This window comes from Schistocerca serialis, chromosome 6, assembly GCF_023864345.2.
Source record: "Schistocerca serialis cubense isolate TAMUIC-IGC-003099 chromosome 6, iqSchSeri2.2, whole genome shotgun sequence".
NCBI lineage: Eukaryota > Metazoa > Arthropoda > Insecta > Orthoptera > Acrididae > Schistocerca > Schistocerca serialis.
This window is the reverse complement of record NC_064643.1, coordinates 59,534,126-59,555,336: the sequence shown is the minus strand read 5'-3', so window position 1 is coordinate 59,555,336 and position 21,211 is coordinate 59,534,126. Positions and strand designations below refer to the sequence as shown.

The window sequence follows — 21,211 nt, the reverse complement described above, 5'->3', positions numbered from 1 at the left end:
ACTTAGAACTACTGAAACCTCACTAACCTAAGGACATCACACACATCCAAGCCCGAGGCAGGATTCGAACCTGCGACCGTAGCAGTCGCGCGGTTCCGGACTGAGCGCCTAGAACCGCTAGACCACCGCGGCCGGCTCGACGTTAATCCGCCCGGAGGGCCTGTGCGCCTACCCGAGACCAGGGAGCAGCACATTAGTGCTCTCGGCTAACCTGGCGGGTACAGACACTAAAAGTATCAAATCGAGATTTAAATGCGTGGCAGAGTCATCAAAAGGAGCGAAGGAGGACGATGGTGTTTCATCAGTAACATTCAATATACTCTTACACAAAGTTATCAGGGAATGGGAGAAAGAATTGAAGATACAGGGACCTCGTAAACCTATCAGGCAAGGAAGGGAAACCAAAGATGTTGGCTGCCTGGCATTCACTGATGGTCTATCAGTGCTGAAAGAGAAGGCTGGGATGTCGGATGTCAGATGTCCTATGAGAAAACAGAATAATGTCCTTCAAGAAAACAAAATACATATCAAATAAAAAACCGCCTTAGTTGTTAATAAACCGCCTCAGCTGTATTTTGTCCTTCATCTTTAGATCACTACTGGTTTCATTGCACTAAAAGCCACAGCTTTAGGTGAACATCTCCATAACAACAAATCAAGAAGGAATAACAACCCTGGGACATACACTGATATTACAATTTTCTAAAATTGCTTTAAGATTTTTAAATTAAAAAAAAAATGAAGTGTGTTAATGGAAACGTCGGCCAGGAATGCGAATGGAGCATTCGACTGAGTTCAGTCGCCCACCGGAGTGGCCGAGCGGTTCTAGGCGCTACAGTCTGGAACCGCATGATCGCTACGGTCGCAGGTTCGAATCCTGCCTCGGGCATGGATGTGTGTGATGTCCTTTGGTTAGTCAGGTTTAAGTGTTTCTAAGTTCTAGGGGACTGATGATCTCAGAAGTTAAGTCCCATAGAGCTCAGAGCCATTTGAACCATTTTTGAGTTCACTCACCTATGTCAAAATCCGTTTTATTACAGAAGAAAGCTGCCATGTACACAAGCTACCACAGACAACATATGACTCTTCTCATATATGAAATCAGGAGGAGGGATTCCTTTACAAATCTTAGTAACATTTACTTCAGTGTCCGCAAAATATTAATTGGAGCTCCATCGGCCGTTTTATCAATAGCTACTGCCAAAAAATATACCAAGTAAGCATATCAGGCCACGCGCCTTACAACAAACATAAAATATAAGAAAATTACTAAACATTACGCTTCGTCCTGTGCAATAAAGGGATTTATCATAACAGAAAGGACAAGATATCTGGAATCTATATCGTTATAACTTGACTTTAAACTGAACCAACACAATAGGTAAGGAACAAAGACCTTCCAGACACATTAAATTAACAAATAATCAGGAACAGAGATGGAACAAGCCATACCTCGATATATGCTCAAAAAATTAGAAAAAAAACAACAACAACCACATCTCAGGTCGTACTACCTGCGACAGGGCAGTATTACACACTAGCGACGGACAACGCGTATAAACACAGACGCTTCTGTAAGCAGTGACAGGGCACGAAGCTAGTTTGTGAGTAATAGTACCAATATTCACACGCGACCTGCTCATACAACAAGGCACACAGAACTTAATTTTTGCTCGTTAATAAGAACCCTCAGAATCTTCTGTGGGGTACATATTTCAAGTCCCACAAGAAACAAATAAGACGTCCGTAAGTGGCGCTCTGCAGCCGTATGAACAGCACACAGGCCGGGTAGTAACGTTGGCCGAACGCAGTAGCTGAGTGGCACTGCATCATCCGGAAGCAATCTTGGCGTCCAGCCGGCGGGCTACACTCTCGTCCAACATTCCGGTACGCCCACTGTTCGTCCACAGCACAACTGCAGCACTTCGCTGCGTCCGCCGCTCCCTTCCTCCTCGCGCCACCACCAGGACTCTCTCTCCCCTAATGTCCCGAGATCGCACCAGAGGTCGCCTCACCGCCGAGAGGGAGCATCACCAACATAGGCGACTAGCGCCGGCGCCGTACACGGCACAAATTATTAAAAACTTCTGCATTACAATGTTAGAGCTAGAAGGCTCGGAACTTTCTACCCAACACTCGCTGTCCATCAGAGCAGAACACCGCTAAAAAGCGGTGCCATTGAATAAAGCAGACGGATTCCATTCCAGTATGGTGGATGGGACCTAAACAAAGTATACCATAGTGATCCATTGGAAAGGTGAAAATAAATGAACAATTATTGAGACCTAATTTGCAGCTACCACGTACAACCAAGAAGTGGCTGCAACAAAATGGAGGGATATTCTACTGGGCCAAACCTATCAAGCAAACACCTAATGACCCAAAAGTAGAACATGAAACCCGCACTTATCGCTTCTACAGGGTTGTCTGCTGAGATCAAAGATGTGCAACAGAAAACATCACCACAAAGTACGGTGAAACCAAGACAGTTCACAGCTTCAACTACCTTGGAGAGACGATACAGGCAAGTGGGATAGAGAAAGAAACTCGAAAAGTGAGAAACGAAATGAGTAGAGCATTCCGTAAGACAGGAAACATCTACAATAAACGATGGATATCACGTAATGTAGAAGTGAGTGATTATGTTAAAGGCATCTTATGCGCATCAGAAACGTTGGTGATGGATCAGGGAGCTGCAGTAGAAAAAAATCAATCTAGGGAGAATAATCAGCAGAAAAATCTAAAGAGGCTAATAAGGCAGAAGAAGGGAAACAGAGTTCGGAGTGCACAAGAGATCGAACACATGTTTAACATAGTAGGTAACATGAATAAATTTCGGCTCAGATGTTATGGGCATATCAAGAGAAACAGATCTTGGTGCACACAGAAAACATTAAGAACATGTAGCATATCACCAAATTCAGTAAGACGTGAAAGATGGTGGTATAAGCGATTCAGATATACGTGACAGATAAACATTCAAGCTCAAAGTACTCAAGTGGAAAGAGAGCCAAGAGGTCAAGAAATTCAAGACAGGAGCATCTTGATCAACTGAAAGGAATGTAGAATGAGAAGGTGAAAGAAGTATGGGTCGTAGACGTCTGGCGTAGTCCTGTAGTGGCTTGCACATAATTAATAACAATAACGTCAATAATAACTTGTGGCTTAATGGTCTGGTGGAAGTCCTTCAATTGGGCACCACTTCAGTGACCTGTGTGTAGGCCAACAACTGTGTTAAGCGGCCTCTAGTTAAACGTGGAATCGACATCAAAAATGGCTCTGAGAACTATGCGACTTAACTTCTGAGGTCATAAGTCCCTTAGACTTAGAGCCTCTTAAACCTGACTAACCTAAGGACATCACACACATCCATGCCGGAGGCATGATTCGAAGCTGCGACAGTAGCATCTTCTAACCATTGAATCACTCATAGCATTTTGTCCATAAACCTCGCAGATTTGCCAACTGATTTCCTTTGGTTTAACTTTCTTTGCATTTAGAAAACGAATCACAGATCTGATTTCACGCGCAGCTGCATTTTCAATTACGGCTGACATTATAAAGAAGCACTACAAAGCACACGTCGGCAGCAGCGATCTGGAAATGGCGTACACATCATCTCCTTGAGTCAGAGTAACTGCCGGCGCACGCTCGGAGATAGAAATAGAAACGGCACTTACTTTGTGGAGGACCCTCGTACTTAAATTTATTCTTAACAGGTTCTGTTTTTTTCAACTGTCACCACTGGAAGAAAAATTACACATGCTATGCATTTGAAGCTGGAGGGAGGGAAAGGAAAGGAAAAGAGCTAACGATATCAGCTGCATTGTGACCTTATGCGGAATCAGCGGTGACGAGTGAAAATGAGTGCCAGACTGGGACTCCCCGTATAAGGCAGTTGCGCTAATCACGGTACCATGCAGACACAGTGCTTATCGAACACACGCGGACTACCTCGGCAGGCTCCTCAGTAGACGCATTCCCACCTAGGACACCTAAGTGCAGTCTCCATCCATGTTCGCTAATTTCAGATTCCCACTGTAGGTCGAACGGTAATGTGCACCCACACTGAAGGTTGTGAATTAGTTGCCCATTGAAGCTAATCCGTTATATGAATATGTAGAATCTGTGCTTTTCGACACGTCCGAAAGAACAGACACCACGTATTCGTTTAATTATACATTCGTTGGATGAAAAATGGTTTCACATGATACCATAAACAATGATGAGCCAAAGCATTATGAACACATGTTAAATAACAGGTTTCTCTACCTTTCAAACACAGTGCAACAGAGATTATGCTCTGCATCGATTCTACGAGTCCTTGACGGGGTTCCAAAAGTATATGGCACCAGATGTCTACGCAGAAGTCAAGCAGTTCCGGCAAATTACGGGATGGTGGTTTATGAGCACGCAGCTGGCACCCGCGTTCCGATGGGTACAGACTGGGCGCATTTGCTGGCCACAGTGTGGGTTCACTATAATGCTCGTCAAACGACTGTAGCACGATTGTGACCTTGCAGCACGGACAGTTACCCTGCTGGAAGATATCATCGCTGTGCGAGGAGACTTCCAGCATGAAGGGATGCAGGTGCTCCGCAACAGCGTTCACGCAGTTCACTACTGTGACGGTGCCTGGGATAACCGGACAACCACCACAGATCCCACGGAAGCCCAGCCCGACGTACCCCGAGCATTATTCTGCCCTCGCTGGCCTGTATCTGTGGCACAGTGCATGCTTCGTGGAGACATTCGCCTGGGTGACAGATAGCAAGGACCCAACAAGAAATGCGATTCATTCGATAGGCGACATGTTTCTATTGATCCGTGGTGAAAACTCAGTGACGCTGTGACCATTGCAATCATAAATGACGATGTCGTCGGGCCATCACAGGAACATGTAGGGATCGTGTGATGTGAAGCTCCATGTTCAACAATGAGCAGGGTGTTCCGAAACACTTGTGCCTGCACCAGCATTGTACCCTGTCGTCAGACCTTACCCAGAGCGCCGCTGCCTATCCTGGATTACACAGAGGGGGATTCTCCGACCTCTCCATTTTGTGATGAGTCGTGGTCGTCCAGTACCATGTGGCCAACTGATTATTTCACCATCTTTGAACCACTTTCCATACGTGCTCACGACATCAGTACGCCAAAAGGTGACCGGCTTCTGGATCAGAGATTCTCGTTTCCAGCCACATCTCCTCAACAAAGTGCCCGTTGTCAGTGGATTTGCGCATGTGTAGCCCGTTGTTTCGCTATATTAATTGTCCATTCGCCTCTGGTCCGCTTCCACTCTTTCCTTATTGCGTCACGTGCCTGCAACACCACCAGGAGGTATTCAGTCTCGGGGTGGGCTAGCTGTCGTAATGTTTTGGCTCGTCATTGTATAATGATGAGATATCGTGGTTTGTAATCACAACTTAGCAATGTCACGAAACTCACAGGCAGGCTGCATAATACTCCTTTGGGCGATGGTGCATTTAATAAATAAATCGGTGAAGAATGAATTTAAATATATGACGCTGATAGCGAAAATTTGCTTTTCGGTAAGTATCTTAGTCCTGTACATAGTTATCAGTACAAAGTATTGATTATTTTCTATATTCGAGTACTGTGTCTTTAGGAAATAAATCTGTAGTCGTTGTTTGTCATCTGACTTTTCTGGAAATGTATTTCTTCAGAAAGCCACGGAACGTGGCGATTTCCCATCGGAGCTCTTCAGTGTCAGAGTATTCCTCTGAGAACGTGCGATGCAGGAGTGGGTCGATACCACCTGAGCTTCCCCCAGAGCGAAGCACCTGGCCGGATTGGGTGGTTCGCCGCGGCGCTCCCACAAGGTTGTGACGGAAGTGGTGGGGCGGGCAGACGGGGGTGAGTGGAGTGCAGTTGCGTGCTGGGCGGAAGTGACGTCAGCCGGGGAGCCGCAGCGGGCCCGGCCCGCAGCGGGCCCGGCCCGCAGCGGCCCAGTCCTGGGGGCTCCAGCGGCGGACTGCGACCGAGGAGTGGCAGGCAGCCTCCGAGCGGCGCGCTCTCACAGCCCGCGGCCAGGCAGCGACGCCTGCGGCGCCTCCGACGCCACTCCGATGCGGCGCTTCACTCGCGGTCTCCAGGCAGTCGGCAGCTCGGCGAGTGGAGCGCTCTCCCCCTCGGCACTGACGGCGGAGCGACAGCACTTGCCGCGTCTTCTACAGCAAGTGCCGCACCTGATGTGGTCGCTTAAAGTAGCGGGAAAGCGATGGGGACCAAACTTTTGTAAGGATGTGTGTGCTCCAGACGACCGTATTAGTTGCCTTTGTTTTTCAGAGGTGAGCCACGACATTATGATCACCGACCTACTATCGATATAAAACAGTCAAGGCGATGGTAGCGTCACATGGCGAGGAATGACTGCTAATGAGACACACGAACGGGAGATTTAGTATCGGTGAGTGTGCTGTACTTGTGTGGAATGGAAAAGGTGCGCGATCCATTTGAGTTTGACTCAACGTAGTTTGTGACGGCCCAGAGGCTCGGCACGAGCATTCCGTAAACTACACGACTCGGCGGGTGTTAGAGGAGTGCTGCGGTGGGTGTCTTCAGCATGTGGCGACCGCCCCTCATTACAGATGTCGGACGTCGTAGGCTGGGCAGACTGGTGAAGCAGGAAGGGCAGCGAACTGTGGCGGAACTGACATAAGACATCAATGCTGGGCAGAGCCTCTGCAGCCAATGACCCATGTATGTACCAATATTATCATCACGACATCGCCAACTACGACTGAAACGGGCAAGTGACCATCGGCACTGGACGTTGGCGCTGCAGGAGAGCGTTGCATGGTGTGTCAAATTCCGATACCTTCTTCCTCTTTACGATGGAAGGGTGCGAATTCGGGGGCTTCCAAGAAACAGCTCCTTGATAGCTCTACTGCGGGGCGGAAACAACATGGCGGAAGCTCCATCATGCTCTAGTGAACATTTACTTGGGCATCCATGTTTTGTAACTGCGACCAGGACGGTCGCGGGGTAGCAAAGACGAAACACGCGGCGGGACCCGCGGAGAGGCCCGCCAACAGCAACACAACGGGAGAGGAGGGACGTGACCAACGAAGGACCTTACGACAACAACAACAAGAACGGACAACAGAGTCACAAGGAAACAAACCCGTCCATACAGAACAAAGAAGAAAGCTATCTAGCGCGAAGCGAGGTGTAAACCGACGTACGCGAGATTAGACTCGCTAGCTGAGCGCGAGGCAGGCGCCTAAGTACTCTATCGGGGACGCCGCTATTGGCCGCTGGGACCACATGTTCCACTGTGGCGCCCTTGACAGGCTAGGCGCAAATTGAGACGCGTATAGCGCGTGTGGCGCGACGCAGCGCAGCGCGCGTTTTTGTAACGTCACAGGTTCAAATGGGACCGCGCAAATTGCGAAGCGACGCGACTGGGACGCGACACGCGCCTGCGCCAGGTCGCGCGGCGTTGTGGTTGAGGCACAGTTTCTCGCGCCGAGCGTCGCGTGTGCCTCGCTAGCACCGTGGGAAATTTGAGGCGGGGAGCGGAAAAGTATCCCGGCCATATGCTCACATCGGAACGGTTCATATGAGCAGTGGTAATATTGCCCATACGATAAATTTTGCCTTACTGTGTACTGAATTTAATTGCCTACGGGTAGTGTTTGGTTTTTCGCCATTTAAACGCTCCAGCTTTCTTCGTTAGCACGTTATACTTTTCTGTTATGTATATCTGCATAGTTTTGTTTTGTTTTTCTTCTGTCAAGAAAAATGTATACTTGCCATTGGCCGCTGGAATTGCACCATATGACTCCGTGATGTTTTCAGATCGCAAGAAGGGACAGAGGGTAGTGAATAAGGAAGCAAGGAATATTATAAAATAATGTGATTAAGAATCAAGGCAGGAAAGCAAAGCAAGGTTATATTCTCGCTGCCTAGTAAGCTAGCGTATCTGTACGATCTGTTACAAAAATTTAGAAGGGGATAATCTCCACAGGTGTGATCCCTTTGTGCATCTGGTAAAAAGCGTCCAAGATCTGAGGTATAGAAGTCTCACTGTGATAACTCTGATATTTATGTAATAATGTAATACGACACACTGTACTACATGCATGTGAACAACATATTTCCACTGCAAGCTAGAAACAGTCGAAAAGCAGTCACTGATAACAATTGGTTCGCCGTGATGAGAAAAAGCAATTCAGTTGTTGCATGGACATTATCAACATTAATAAACTAATTATACAACAGGCTACACAAATGAAGAAAATGGTCGTTATTATTACGAAAGTAGGTATATCCTAAAAGAGTGTTATGATTAGATATATTTAATTTGGTGAAATATGCTGCTGACAGAGGCAGATCTACTTTCATGACAATGTTTACCCAACTTCAATTCACAAGGCACACATGGCTAACTTGTGCATTCCTGTCGCGCGCATTATCCTTCGCTGCTGACAATACACTGACCATTGTGTTGTGCGACAGATCAATTGTTTATTTTTCTGAATAACTATTTTATTCGCGATCACGCATTGTCAGTTTGGCAAGCCCTAGGTGAGTAAACAGTATCTGGCATGTGTCTATCATTCCGCCTGAAGGAACGCTCGTCGTTATTTTAATACTGCTCAGATCAAGAGATGGAATAAAATCCTTTGGTAAGTTTCCATTCCCGTCGCTCAGTGTTAAAAATACGATGGGTTACGGGGATTCCACCAAAATTCCAACAGAATTGCCAATCTGTTTTTGTGTGAGTTGTTAACCTTTTCTCATTCGAAGAACCATCACCATTTATGAGTAAAGGCCACATTTCTCTTGGTGACTGGTTTAAATGTACTTCCTTTGTCACAATGTAATTTGCCAAACTCATCTCACAGCAGCTATTGAGACAGAATTCCGAAACGTAGGGCCTCATTAAACAAGTAATTGGCAATTACAGAGCTCAATAGCTTACGAAAAACCTCGTGTCAGTTTGCAGTAACAGAAAAGAAAAAATTTCACGATTATTTTCATACTAGGAAGCTCTTGTTTCGCTAGCTGTCGATAACTCTTAAAAAATTAGTCACTGGAGGGAAATAAATAAAAGTATAAGTAGTGATATTTCGCCATAGATAAGAAAGTTCCGTGTGTTTAATAATTGGCAAAACACTCCTCCTTGCGTGCTATCATTCGCCAAACTTTCGTTTCGATGTCTCTAGCGGTTTAGGAGATACGAGAGATGTTGCGAGTATATCATTCTCGCGGGCGTGAGATCGGAAGTGAGCGCGCTACATGGGATGCATTTTCTCGAGATCGGAGGCAGATAGAGATCTCCTCGCAAGTCTAGACAAAAATTCAGCATGTTAGCTAAATTTCATACGCAGCAACATATGGTGTAATACGCACCAAACGCAAAATCATAGCGACACCCAATTTTCGTTGCAAACTTTTTGAGTTTTGCGTAGTGTCTTACCAAAATGTGTACATCATAATAAGAATGGTCATTAGCGAGGTGATGGGCACGAAGCTGACATATAACGCTACAAACAAGGCAAAAATCATTTATTTTCAGAGAATAGTTTCCGTAAAATCGTTTGAGAAAGATAAGAGGTTGCGCACGCTTCGGTTCAGTCAGCGCAGAGCGTCGCCAGTCGGCGCGTGCGAAGTATCGTGCACGCGTCGCAATATGCGCTGGACCCGCGTGACCCGTGCGGTACGTGCGTGTCGCGCTGTAGCAACGTGTGACGTTAGAAGTGCTATACGCTTCTCAATTTGCGCCTAGCCTACACTAAATGCGGGCCAGGAGGCGCGTGCCGCCATAGCTTACGGCGCGATGGTGCAGAGACCTCTAGGGGTCTTCGACGTCCATGACGTCTGGCGGGGATTCAAATTCCGCGACGCTCGGTACCAGACCATGGGCCTAGTGAAGCAGGTTCAAGGCTTCGTGACGACCAAAGAGTATCGTACATTTGTTGCAAGTCACGTAAACTCCTTCATGACTGTCATGTTTGATGACAGCAGAGGTGTGTTTCAGCAAAATAGTGCGCCATGTCACAAGGCGAGGTGCCTGACGGAGTGGCTCGAGGAACACAGGGGTGAATTCCAATTTATATGCTGGTCCCCCAGCTCGTCCGTTTTGAACCCGATCGAACACACCTGGCATGTGTTTGAAGTTGGCATCACGCCCCGGAATTTACGGGAATGAGGTGGCTCGTGTGTGCAGATTGCGTACCACCTCCATCCAGCGACCTACGAAGGCTTCATTGCTTCCGCGCCACACCTGCAAGGTGGCTATAATTCCTCACCTTAAAAGCACTCATCCATATACTTTGCCGTGATCTACAACCACAATTAGGTATCACGTGATAGGTTGTACATTGTATATATGAATATACAAAGGAGACTGTCGCGTACGCCTTCTAAATAATTGTTAACGCTTATTGCATGAAAGGTGATTGGATGTATTTATTATGAGAATGGCGTAATGAATGATTGCCTTTACTAGTGGAGGTAGGAACGACAGTGGAAATGAAATGGCAGGTGGAAGGCAAGTCCTGGGTGGAAGACCCACACAGGTGTGGTGTCCAGCTCCACACAGGAATTGCCAAGACGGACAGTCTGGACACCTGAGCGCGAAGACACAATACAGGGCCGGCCTGCCGCTATTGTAGTAGGGCCGGAATGATAACCGGATAATACTTCCAAACTCTGGAAAGCTTGGACGCAGCTGGAGGAACGAAGATATGCCACCTCAGAAACCGCGCAGTCTGGGTTCTTTCCAAGGATTTTTACTCAGAAGCTTACCATTGTACGAGTATAGGTTTTTCCTCGCAAACTTTCCGTGCTGGACGACAAAAGACTAAAATATGGTTTGTCGCCGTTCGGAAGAATTTGTAGAGAGGGAGAATATTCCGTGGTTTAGGGAATATGATTCGTTTTCGGAATTACTAGGTGGGGAGCCGAGTCTTGCTGGGAAGCCAGCGGTGGAGAGACGAGGTCTTCCGTTGTAGCGCCCGTGTATGACGGTCGCTCGGTAACAGCTTTGTTGGTACAGACGGTCTTGCTGTCTTTGCTCTCAGGAGAGTTTATAGTTAGAACAGTCAGGCACTGTACTGTTGGGAACCTATACGATTTTAGACTTCACCTCCGGGTTGGAAGTCGTCGTTGAGTACGCAGCGTTCAGTAACTGAGAGCACTTCTTCTGCATATACTTACGTTGAGACGTTATCTGAACTCTGTCCTTGTGGCTGGGCGTTCACGTTTCTCGTGTGTAGAACACGGAGAGGAGAAGACAGTATTAGAGAATGTTAGTCAGAGGACCGCCTTCTGCCGTGGCTGGAGTTCTTCCACTGTCACAGACGAGTACGAGAACCATTACTTCGACGCAGCGGACGCACTACATATGGGGATTTCGCAAATTGCTTAGGCTTATTAGGGCTATAACGCTGAACAGCTGTTATCACCTTAGTTTATTTCCACTGAGGTTCCACACCACCGTAGATCATCTTTGAAAATAGTGTCTTCTATTGGTTGGTACGTAGATGAAGTCAGTCGTTTCGCGTTATTGATATTAGATCGCGCAGTCATAATAAGGGGCAGAGTTGGGAAACTGATCAATAATTTTAGTTAGGAAATATAGACAATTGTACTTAAAGGGTGGATTTTAAACTTTAATAAATATATATTGAACAACAACGTTTATCATTTAGTAGTATTAGTTGTTTTCATCATACATTTATGTTTAGATTGTGATTTACATATAAAAAGAGAATGAAGAGATGCTGAGATCTGCTTCAGGGAGTCGGCAGACGGGGCCAAATCATCATTTTAGCGGTTATTGTTTTCCGTTGCGCACATTCATTTTACACCTGCCTGGAGTAGTATCATGTACACTGTGATCTCGTGATGATGTTACAAACTTTCGGGGGTGATGGAGGTGGGCAAATGTGTCAATCTGTGATAAGAAACCATGATCCGGAAACGACGCATTCAATAGTTACAAGCGAAAATCGTAAATACACCTCTGACAGTGGGACTCTTCTACTACAAGGTCTTTGTTTTCCATATTATGGAACGAGGCAGTATGGGCCAAAAGAAAAAAAAAGTCGAGTAAATACTAGGTTTAAGATCCATATTCCAGCTGCTATGAGCTCTTGTATATCTTTGTTAATGCCCAACACATCTTCTCTACTGGAAAGTACACAACCAACTCCAGAAGTATGGAAAGGAAAGAGCTTCCAGTAGAAGAGGTCCACAGAGGTATTCTTACGATTTCCGCTTTTAACTGTCAGCTCGATGTTTTCCCGACCATGATAACTTACCTCCAATTAATAGATTTACCCTTCCCCATCGTCCCTGAAAGTTTGCATAATCATCGTGGAGTCACCCTGTATATCGGAAGAACTGACACCCCTTTCCCTACCGCTACGGCCAATAACTTATCGCGGGTCATTAGAATAACGTAGCGTGGAAGGCATCATTAGAAAAGTCACGTATTCGTACAGTTCCGGTCTTACAGTCTGGTTGTGGGAATGATGTCCACAACCAAAATTCTTTCCCTGCGACATGAGTTCTCTGTAGAATTACTTAACATATTTTCAGATCGCATAATTTTTCAGTTCCTTTTTCTTTTAGTCTGCTATCACCGATCACCTTACGTTTGAATCTCTCCAGCTGTTCGCTCAGAAGATCCAGAAAGCTATAGAGCTATAGATAGCAGAAACAGTGCGATGCTGGTTTCTTATTTTGCCGAAAACCTTATATTTACTTCTGCTCGGTCACTTGGTAATCAAAATACTTGCATGCATAACATCGAAACATTTTGTCACTTTCCCCCTCTCTCAATGGCGATACATTACTAGACGCTGCAGTAGCGTCAGATCCCATACGACTACTTCTAGACGATGCAGTAGTATGCAGGGCTTCTAAGCCGATAGAAAACTACTGCAAAATCCAGGAACGCTTGAATACAATCAACACAATTGACACAACGTAGGTCACGTGACCCTCTATCCCAACAAATGCTTACAATCAGACAAAAAAAAAAAACAATATCATTACACTATAGAATGTACAACTATTGAAATCATTGCCAACAAGTACGTGTTACTATTACCAGTCCAAAGTGGTATAACGTGGTAGGACTAAGTAATCATAGCTTCAAATAGTGCACGTTTCCAGGCTCAGACTAGTCAGGAGAATCGCGGGGATGTCAAATCACTCACAAAGGTTGTTAAATTAGATTAGGAGTTTCTTTGTTCCACATATCCATACTCACGTGATCCTAAAGGATTTACAACAGCTCATGAAACGAGCACACGATGTATCCGTTTACAAAAATCTGGATATTTTGATATTTTCCTTCAAGACTTTCAAACTAAAATGGCCATCAAGGGTGTGGATAAGTCAAAAAAATTGTTAATATATTTTCACTTTCGCGGGCCGATAAAAGACTTGTCCTTTTTTAGCACAGATGTACACGATTTTTAGAGAGAATTTAATTATAAAAGTGATAGTGTTAGAGAGGGTACGATTAAATCTTGAGATATTTGCCGGCCGAAGTGGCCGTGCGGTTAAAGGCGCTGCAGTCTGGAACCGCAAGACCGCTACGGTCGCAGGTTCGAATCCTGCCTCGGGCATGGATGTTTGTGATGTCCTTAGGTTAGTTAGGTTTAACTAGTTCTAAGTTCTAGGGGACTAATGACCTCAGCAGTTGAGTCCCATAGTGCTCAGAGCCATTTTTTTTGAGATATTTATTATATTTTGCTACTCACAACAATATTATATCAGTATAAAAAACGGAACACTATTTCAGTGCCGTACCAATTTCTTTGGAACCATTGACTGCACAGCTTGGAAAAGGGGTCAGACAACGTTTACACAAGTGTTTTATGCCTCCAGTTTCCTTCCCTCATCCTGATCAGTGAAAAAGACAAATAATTTATTTTACTACAGCGAAAATATTTAAAAATGTAGCTCAAGTATCACCGACATCATCTTCATATTACAAATTTTCAGAAAATAGTAGACAAGGGACGTAGAGGAGGACATTCTAAATACCTGCACCAATTTTTGTGAGTTTAACTTCAGACATTTAGGAGAAAAGTGTTCCTGAATGATGAAAATAAAAGTTTTCGGTTAGTCGCAAAAGAAAATTTACAAAATTATTAACTTACCACTATGCTCGTTTAGAACATTCCAGCTGCATACTCCAGTTGTCCTCCTGTTTCCTTATCCTCCATACTCTTTCTCTTCATTCTTTTCTTTATCCTTGACTCCTTGGCAACGAATTCTGCAGCTGCCTCTGCTTCATTTACCCGCCGCTTATCAGTGGCAGTTAGAGCTGAAGCCATATTCCTTCCCGTCTGGATGTTCAGTTTCTTCATAACATTCATCCGTTAAATTGCACCACCATTGATTGTTGCTATTATTATTGCATCCATTACACCAATCTTCAGCACCATCAGCCCAACAAGTACAGTTTTGGGTATTCTCTCCTATATAAGCTGTTGAAGCTTTCATTTTCATTCTGAGAGAGACCATTCATACATTTACTAAGTAGATTTTTTTTTTGCCAGACCCCTGTATATAGGTCTAAGTGCCTTCATTAAAGCAAGTTGTAACGAATGCTTGTGGGTATATTATATGCCTGTAGCGTTGCTCAACCAGTACTTGCACCACGAATCTTCCCCTTTTGGGCACAAACCATGCTGTAGGATTTCATCTGTTGACACTCTGTGAAACCATGTTGCCCAAATATCTCGTCTCACGTTCTCCAAATCTTCTACATTTCTCCTTATTGCTAGTTCTTAATACTGAGTCAAAGAATCAATTTCAGTTTTTGTAAGATGACCTGGACGACCTATGTGTTTACCGTCTGATAGTTTTTTTCCGCTGAAGTCTTTCTTTTTTGTACATGCCCAACACATTCAAGCTTTTCTATCAGACTGTCCCCATATGGTCTGTCATTTACAGGCTTCATCCCCAAGGTCGCCTACATACCTCACACCACGACTGACCTATGATCTAAAAATGCTTAGAACTCCTTTCGTTTCCATGTTTCCACATGCGTCAGAGGAAAGCGGTTGAAGAATGCTGAAACCATAAGTAGGCAACAAGAAGTTGGACGTCCTTACCTCATCACAGAACACAGGTCTCCAAGGCCATCTGTGGCAGGTCTGACGACAGTGTACAGAGCTGGCACGGGCAGAAGTGTTTTGGAGCTCACCGTTCAGCACACAGTGTTTAACATGGTGTTATTCAGCAGAGGAACGTGTTGCCATGTTGCCCCAACAACACCGTCAGTTATGATTACAGTAAGCATAGTGTCATAGTGAATGGACTGCGGACTAATGGAATCGTTTGACCTGGTCGGATGAATCCCATTTATTGTTAAACTAGGTCGACGGTCATGTCCAAATACGCCGTCGCCCAGGCAAACGGCTGCTCGAGACATGCAGTGTACCACGGACGCAGAACGATGGCGGCTGCATCACATTTTGGGGGACATTTATCTGTGGTTAGGTGGATCTGCGGCAGTAATACAAGGCGGCACGACACCTGTGGATTACGAGAACATTATTAGGGGCTACCTGCCACCCCTTGCGCTTGATGCCTTCCTCAGCAGCGATGGCATCTACCAGCAGAATAACTGTCGTTTGTCACAAGACCAGAATCGTGCTGCAGTCGTAGAAGAGCATGACGGTGAACCCACGATGATGTCGTGGCCATCAAATTCGGATTAACTCAACCGCTGAAAATATACTGGAAATGAATAGGGCCGCCTGATCAGCGCCCACGGAACAACCACCCGTAAATCGCGGCAGGGAGCCTGTAGTATGCAATTGCGAAGCAATTTCTGTGTCGCATCGTCAATGTGAGGCTGCGAGAGTTATAGTAAACAGGCAGCGGCGCATCGGTTACAAGTTGCTTTATTCCCGGCAGAGGTTCCATTCGCTGATCATAGGCGCACCAATATTATAAATGTACACTAGCAGAATGACCCCATCAATATCCTGGACGCTAATCAATAGCCCTGCACTCGCCCAATGGCGAAACAACTCTTGAGTCATCAGTCTCTTGGACACAAGTCGGCAGGGAGCCTGTGGTGTGCAGTCTCCAAGCAATTTCTGTGTCACATCGTCAGTCTGAGAGTGCGGGGGTTACAGTTAATGGGCAGCGATGTATCGGTCACAAGCTACTGGACTAACAGGAGCGGTTTCATTCGCTGACTGCTGCCGCTCCAGTCTCACAGATGTACACTAGCAGTCTGACTCCAACAGTGTCCTCGAGGGTTATGCAATAACCCAGTACTCGCCTTACGGCGAGGCAACTCCTGAGGGTGGCATTAGTCTCTTGGAGAGAAGTCGGTATGGAGTCTGTAGTATACAGTCACAAAGCAGTTTCTGTGTCGCATCGCCAGTTTGAGGCTCCGAGGGTTACAGTAAACAGGCAGCGATGCATCGGTTACTAGCTCCTATACTCACAGGAGAGTTTCCATGCGGTGAACGTATCCGCGCCAGTGTCATAGATGTCAGAAACAAAATGACTCCGCCAATGTCCACGAGGCCTATGCACTAGCACAACCTCAGATAAGGCGAGACTGCTCCTGAGGGTGGCTTTGGTCTCTAGAGCAGACGAATGCAGGGAGCCTGTAGCACAGCCACAAAGCAGTTTCTGTTTGTAATCGTTAGTGGGAGGATGGGAGGGTTACAGTGAATGAGCAGCGGTGGATCGGTTACAAGCTACTGGACTGCTAAGGTAGATTCCATTCGCCGAATGTAGCCGCGCGAGTATGATAGTTGTACAATGGCAGAATCACTCGGACAATGTCCTCGAGGCTTATGCAATAGCCCAGTTCCCACCTAATATCGAGACAGTTCCTGTGGGCGGAATTAGTGACTTGGAGATGCGTCGGCAGAGAACCTGAAGTATGCAATGGCGAAGCAATTCCTGTGTCCCTACGCCCATGTGAGGCCGTGAGGGTTAGAATAAACTTGCAACTGTGCATCGGTTTAGAGTTACTGTATATCCAGCAGAGATTACATGTGGTCTTGGTAGCGGCGCGATTATCATAGATGAGCACTAATAAAACGACCCCGACAATGTCCTCGAGGCTTACGCAGTAGGCCAGAACCCGCATAATGACGAGAGTCCTCCCGATGGTGGCATTAGTGTTTTAGAGCCTGTAGTATGCAATCGCGAAACAACGTTTATATCGCATCGTTATGGGACGGTGCGAGGTTTAAAGCAAATGGGCAGCGGTGCAGCGGTTGCAAGTTACTAGACATCCAGGAGAGGTTTAATGCGGTAACACTGATGTGCACTAACAGTGGCTCGCCCAATGGCGAGGCAGTTCCTGAGAGCGGCATTAGTGCCTTGGAGAGACATTGGCAGAGAACCTGTAGTATGCAATGGCGAAGAGATTCCTGCGTCCCAAAGTCTATGTGAGTGTGCAAGGATTACAATAAACTGGCAACGGTGAATCAGTTACAAGTTACTGTATTGTGAGAGGAGGTTACATGCTGGTATCGCAGCCGCGCAAGTATCATAGAGGTACACCAGCAGAATGACTCCAACAATGTTCTCGAGGCTTATGCAATAGGCCAACTCTAGCCCAACTCCTGAGGTCGGCGATCATCTCTTACAGAGACGTTGGCTTGGAGCCTGTGGTATCTAATCGAGAAGCATCTTCTGTGTCGCGTCGTCAGTGTGAGGTTGCAAGGGTTACAGTAAACGGGCAGCGGTCGGCTCCCAGGAGATGTTCAATGTGGTGACTCTAACCGCGCAAGTGTCACTGATGTACAGTGTCAGAAAGACACCGACAATGACCTAAATGCTTATGCAGTAGCAAAGCATCTGCATAATGACGAATCAACGCCTGAGTGTGGCTTTAGTCCTTTGGAGAGAAGCCGGCTGGGAGCCTGTAGTATGAAATCGCGAAGTGGTTTTTGTGTCGCATCGTCAATGTGAGGGTGCGAATGTTACAGTAAACGGGCAATGGTGCATCGGTTACAAGCGCCTGGACTTCCAGGAGAGTTTCCATGCGTGGACCGTAGCCGCGCCAGTATCATAGATCTACAATAGCGGAATGACTCTGAGAATGTCCTCGATGCTTATGCAATAGCCTATCACCCGTCTAATGGCGGGATAACTACTGAGGGCAGCATTAGTGTCTTGGAGAGACGTCAGCAGGGAGCCTGTAGTACGCAGTCGCGAAGCAATTTCTGTGTCACGTCGTCAGTGTGAGAGTGCGAGGGAATATGCTCCACGGGGAGCGGTGCACCGATGTGAGTGTGAGTGGCGTGGCGTGCGGACGTAATCGGCGAGCGCTCCGCTTGTTTTCGCGTTTGTGGTGGGAAGAAGTGGTTTGAGTGCAGTGCATCTTTCTGTGTTGATAGCCAAAGGCGTGATCTGTCACGTGAAGCATTGAAGACTAGATTTGAGGCTGCAGTTTGTCCCTTAGACGTCCTTTTTCTCCGTGATAGTGATTGTATTCTTGGGTGCTGTATGGGAAATTTCGCTGACGCAAAGCGGACTGTGAACTGCGACGCGTTGCGCCTACTGCTGACTGTGCGGAGAGCAGCAGGAGGCAGCGACGTCGGACGCGGTCGGTGCTGAGAGAGCGGAGTGCGGCTGCTGGCTGCGCCAGCTGCAGCTGCTCGTTGCGCGAGGCGTCCCAGACAGCAGCGGCCGGATCATCGGACGCCGTCTACGGAAAGCTGGCCGCAGGCACTGTCAATTGGCCTGTGGCTCTTACTTACTGGTGCTACCGAGTAACGGCGCCTCAAACTGCGGAGCAAATCACAGAGCGCAGTGGGCTTCACCGAACCGGTTTCACTCGCTTTAGAGGCGAACTACATGCGCAACAGATCCAGAATTTGTGAATCGGCTGCCGTACAGCAAATTTCGTCCGGTGCGCACTCTCTTTGCCTCACTTTGTGAAACTTATGGGACGTGTAGCCCGGCTTTTGACACTTCCGCGAGTATACGCGGACACTGGAGCACACAACCTGGTGCACGCTGGCGGCAGCCGCTGCTACTTTGGAAAACGCCGAACGCGCTCCCGGAATCAATGTGAGCGACACATCAGTCGGAGGACGTCGTAACAGTGACGTACCTCTGACGGGCAGCAGCACGGGGCAATAAGACGAGTAGTATCCAGCGAAGAGTTAAAATTCTCAAACGAAATGAAATGGAAACTAAAATGATAATTGCTGTAGGTGAGATCTTAGCGGAGTTCCAGAATTAATTGAAAAAAAAAGGGTGTCAACCACAATTACGTCGCAGGTTACAGACAAAATTTGGGCATTTGCACCAGTTCAAGCAAGACTTTACGGACAAAATGAAGAGCTCAGACCTGAAATCGCTTGGCTCAGAAAAGAACTAGCGGCTGCAGACTCACCAGATGCCCAGGAACGCATTCAGCGCCTAGAACAAGAAATAGCAGAACTCAAATCCGAAAATCAGAGACTTTCATTTGCAGCGGTTTTCTGCTGCTGGTCCGATTGCGGAACCTAAAAGCAAAGTACTATTCAACGAACAAAAGCTAAACAGTCCAGAACACTTTTCTTTAAATCAGAAAACAACCAAGATGTGAGGTGTGTTAGAGAAACCATCACTAAAACCATTAATCCCAAGCAACAAGACACCTTAAAAATACTATCAATCAGGTCAACAGCAAACACTGTAATAATTGAAAGAGAATCAGAAGCAGACAATAAAATGATAATGGAAAAAAAAACACAGCTTAAAGACATTAGGTGTGAAGAACCCAACAAGTTCAGACCCACCTGGCAGTGAACCATGCCTCAACATATTTAACTGATCAGGAATTCTTAGAAGAGCTCTATGAAGTAAACCTGAGTGAACACATTAATAAAGACGAGTTCGATAGCCAGGTTAAAATAAAATTTAAAACAGGACCAAAGGCCAAAACGACAGTAAACAATATTTTAGAAGTATCGCCAAGAGTAAGGCTACCGCTGCTTCAAAAAGAAAGGGTTTTTATTCAGTTTGAATCTTTGTATATGAATGACTTTGTTGCCATACAAAAATGTTTTAACTGTTGGGGCTTCAGTTACCCATTGAAGCGTTGCGACAAGGAATCAGTACGCGGAAGATGTGCAAAACCAGGACACAAAAAGTTATAATGCAGGCAGAACAATCCTGTAGACTCTGTACCACGCAAACCCAAAATAGAACTTGAGATAAGGCAGAGAGGTCAGATTTTCCTACATATAAACAGCTCTACGAAAGATAAATAGAGCGCACCAAGTACGATATTCTGGGCAACGTACATTAATAACGAGTGCTACCATAACTGTCAGGAACCCCCTCCCCAACACATGAAGGGACAGACGTAACTAATAACACAAGTAGCCAAAGGTACAAATCGCCGTCGACTAAGATGAAGGCTGGTAACACATGACGTTATGACACCCCAAATAAAGATACTAATACTTATGTAGAGCCTTAGTTCTGGGAGACAATGACATTTACGTACTTCAGCATTGCCGACAATATAGACGATATATGCATACAGGGAGCAATTGAATATGAAGTGGCCAGGCACCTGAAATATCACATGTTTGATTTGGCCATCTTCCACGCTGGCCTCCTTCTGCGAGTTGAACTGGAAGACGAAATACTACGAGATAGTTCCGAGAAATGTAAGGACGTCCTTGAACATCCTGAGAATGAAGATGTTACGGAGTTCACAAGAAACCCAACACCACAGGCAAACATAGCAACGACAACTGCACACTACCCAAATTACAAGTAGAATTTGATACAACCAAATGTAGACCCTATATTACACCAGTTAGTTTTTGTCTACAGGGGTAGCACATACAGTCACTACGAAAAACGAAACAGTAAGGCAGCTGAACAGAAAGACACATCCTGCACCGGCACAATACCAGAAACGGAGATAGTCACCTTTCACGAACAAGTCCCCGGAAGAGTTCAAAAACAACAGGTCACTGTCAGGGGAAATGCTCAGCGAAAACATATCACACTCCACACTACCAGAAACCATAAAGGCGGAAAAACATGTTGCACTGCAAAATTACTCGAAGTCGGAGCAACAAATAAACAGTCAAGAACACCAACCAGACACAACCAAGGACCCCAAGCTGAATATCGTTAATCGCGTAAACTACGAAAACCTAGAAGCTAACCTACGGCTTAGCAGACTAGAAAACAAGGACATATTTCAAACAGCTCTTCGCTATGTAAT

The 21,211-nt window shown here is 46.1% G+C and overlaps 1 protein-coding gene across 1 annotated transcript in view; it reads left to right on the top strand.

Annotated features, from left to right (window-relative positions):
- The first annotated feature begins 5,474 nt into the window (after positions 1–5,474).
- LOC126484261 (uncharacterized) overlaps positions 5,475–21,211 on the top strand; it is a 145,420-nt gene continuing 129,683 nt past the window's right edge. Inside the window, exons 1-2 of the mRNA XM_050107680.1 lie at positions 5,475–5,549; positions 5,841–6,128. Of these exons, the coding sequence (XP_049963637.1) occupies positions 5,475–5,549; positions 5,841–6,128 (363 nt within the window). The remainder of the gene's footprint in view (positions 5,550–5,840; positions 6,129–21,211) is intronic.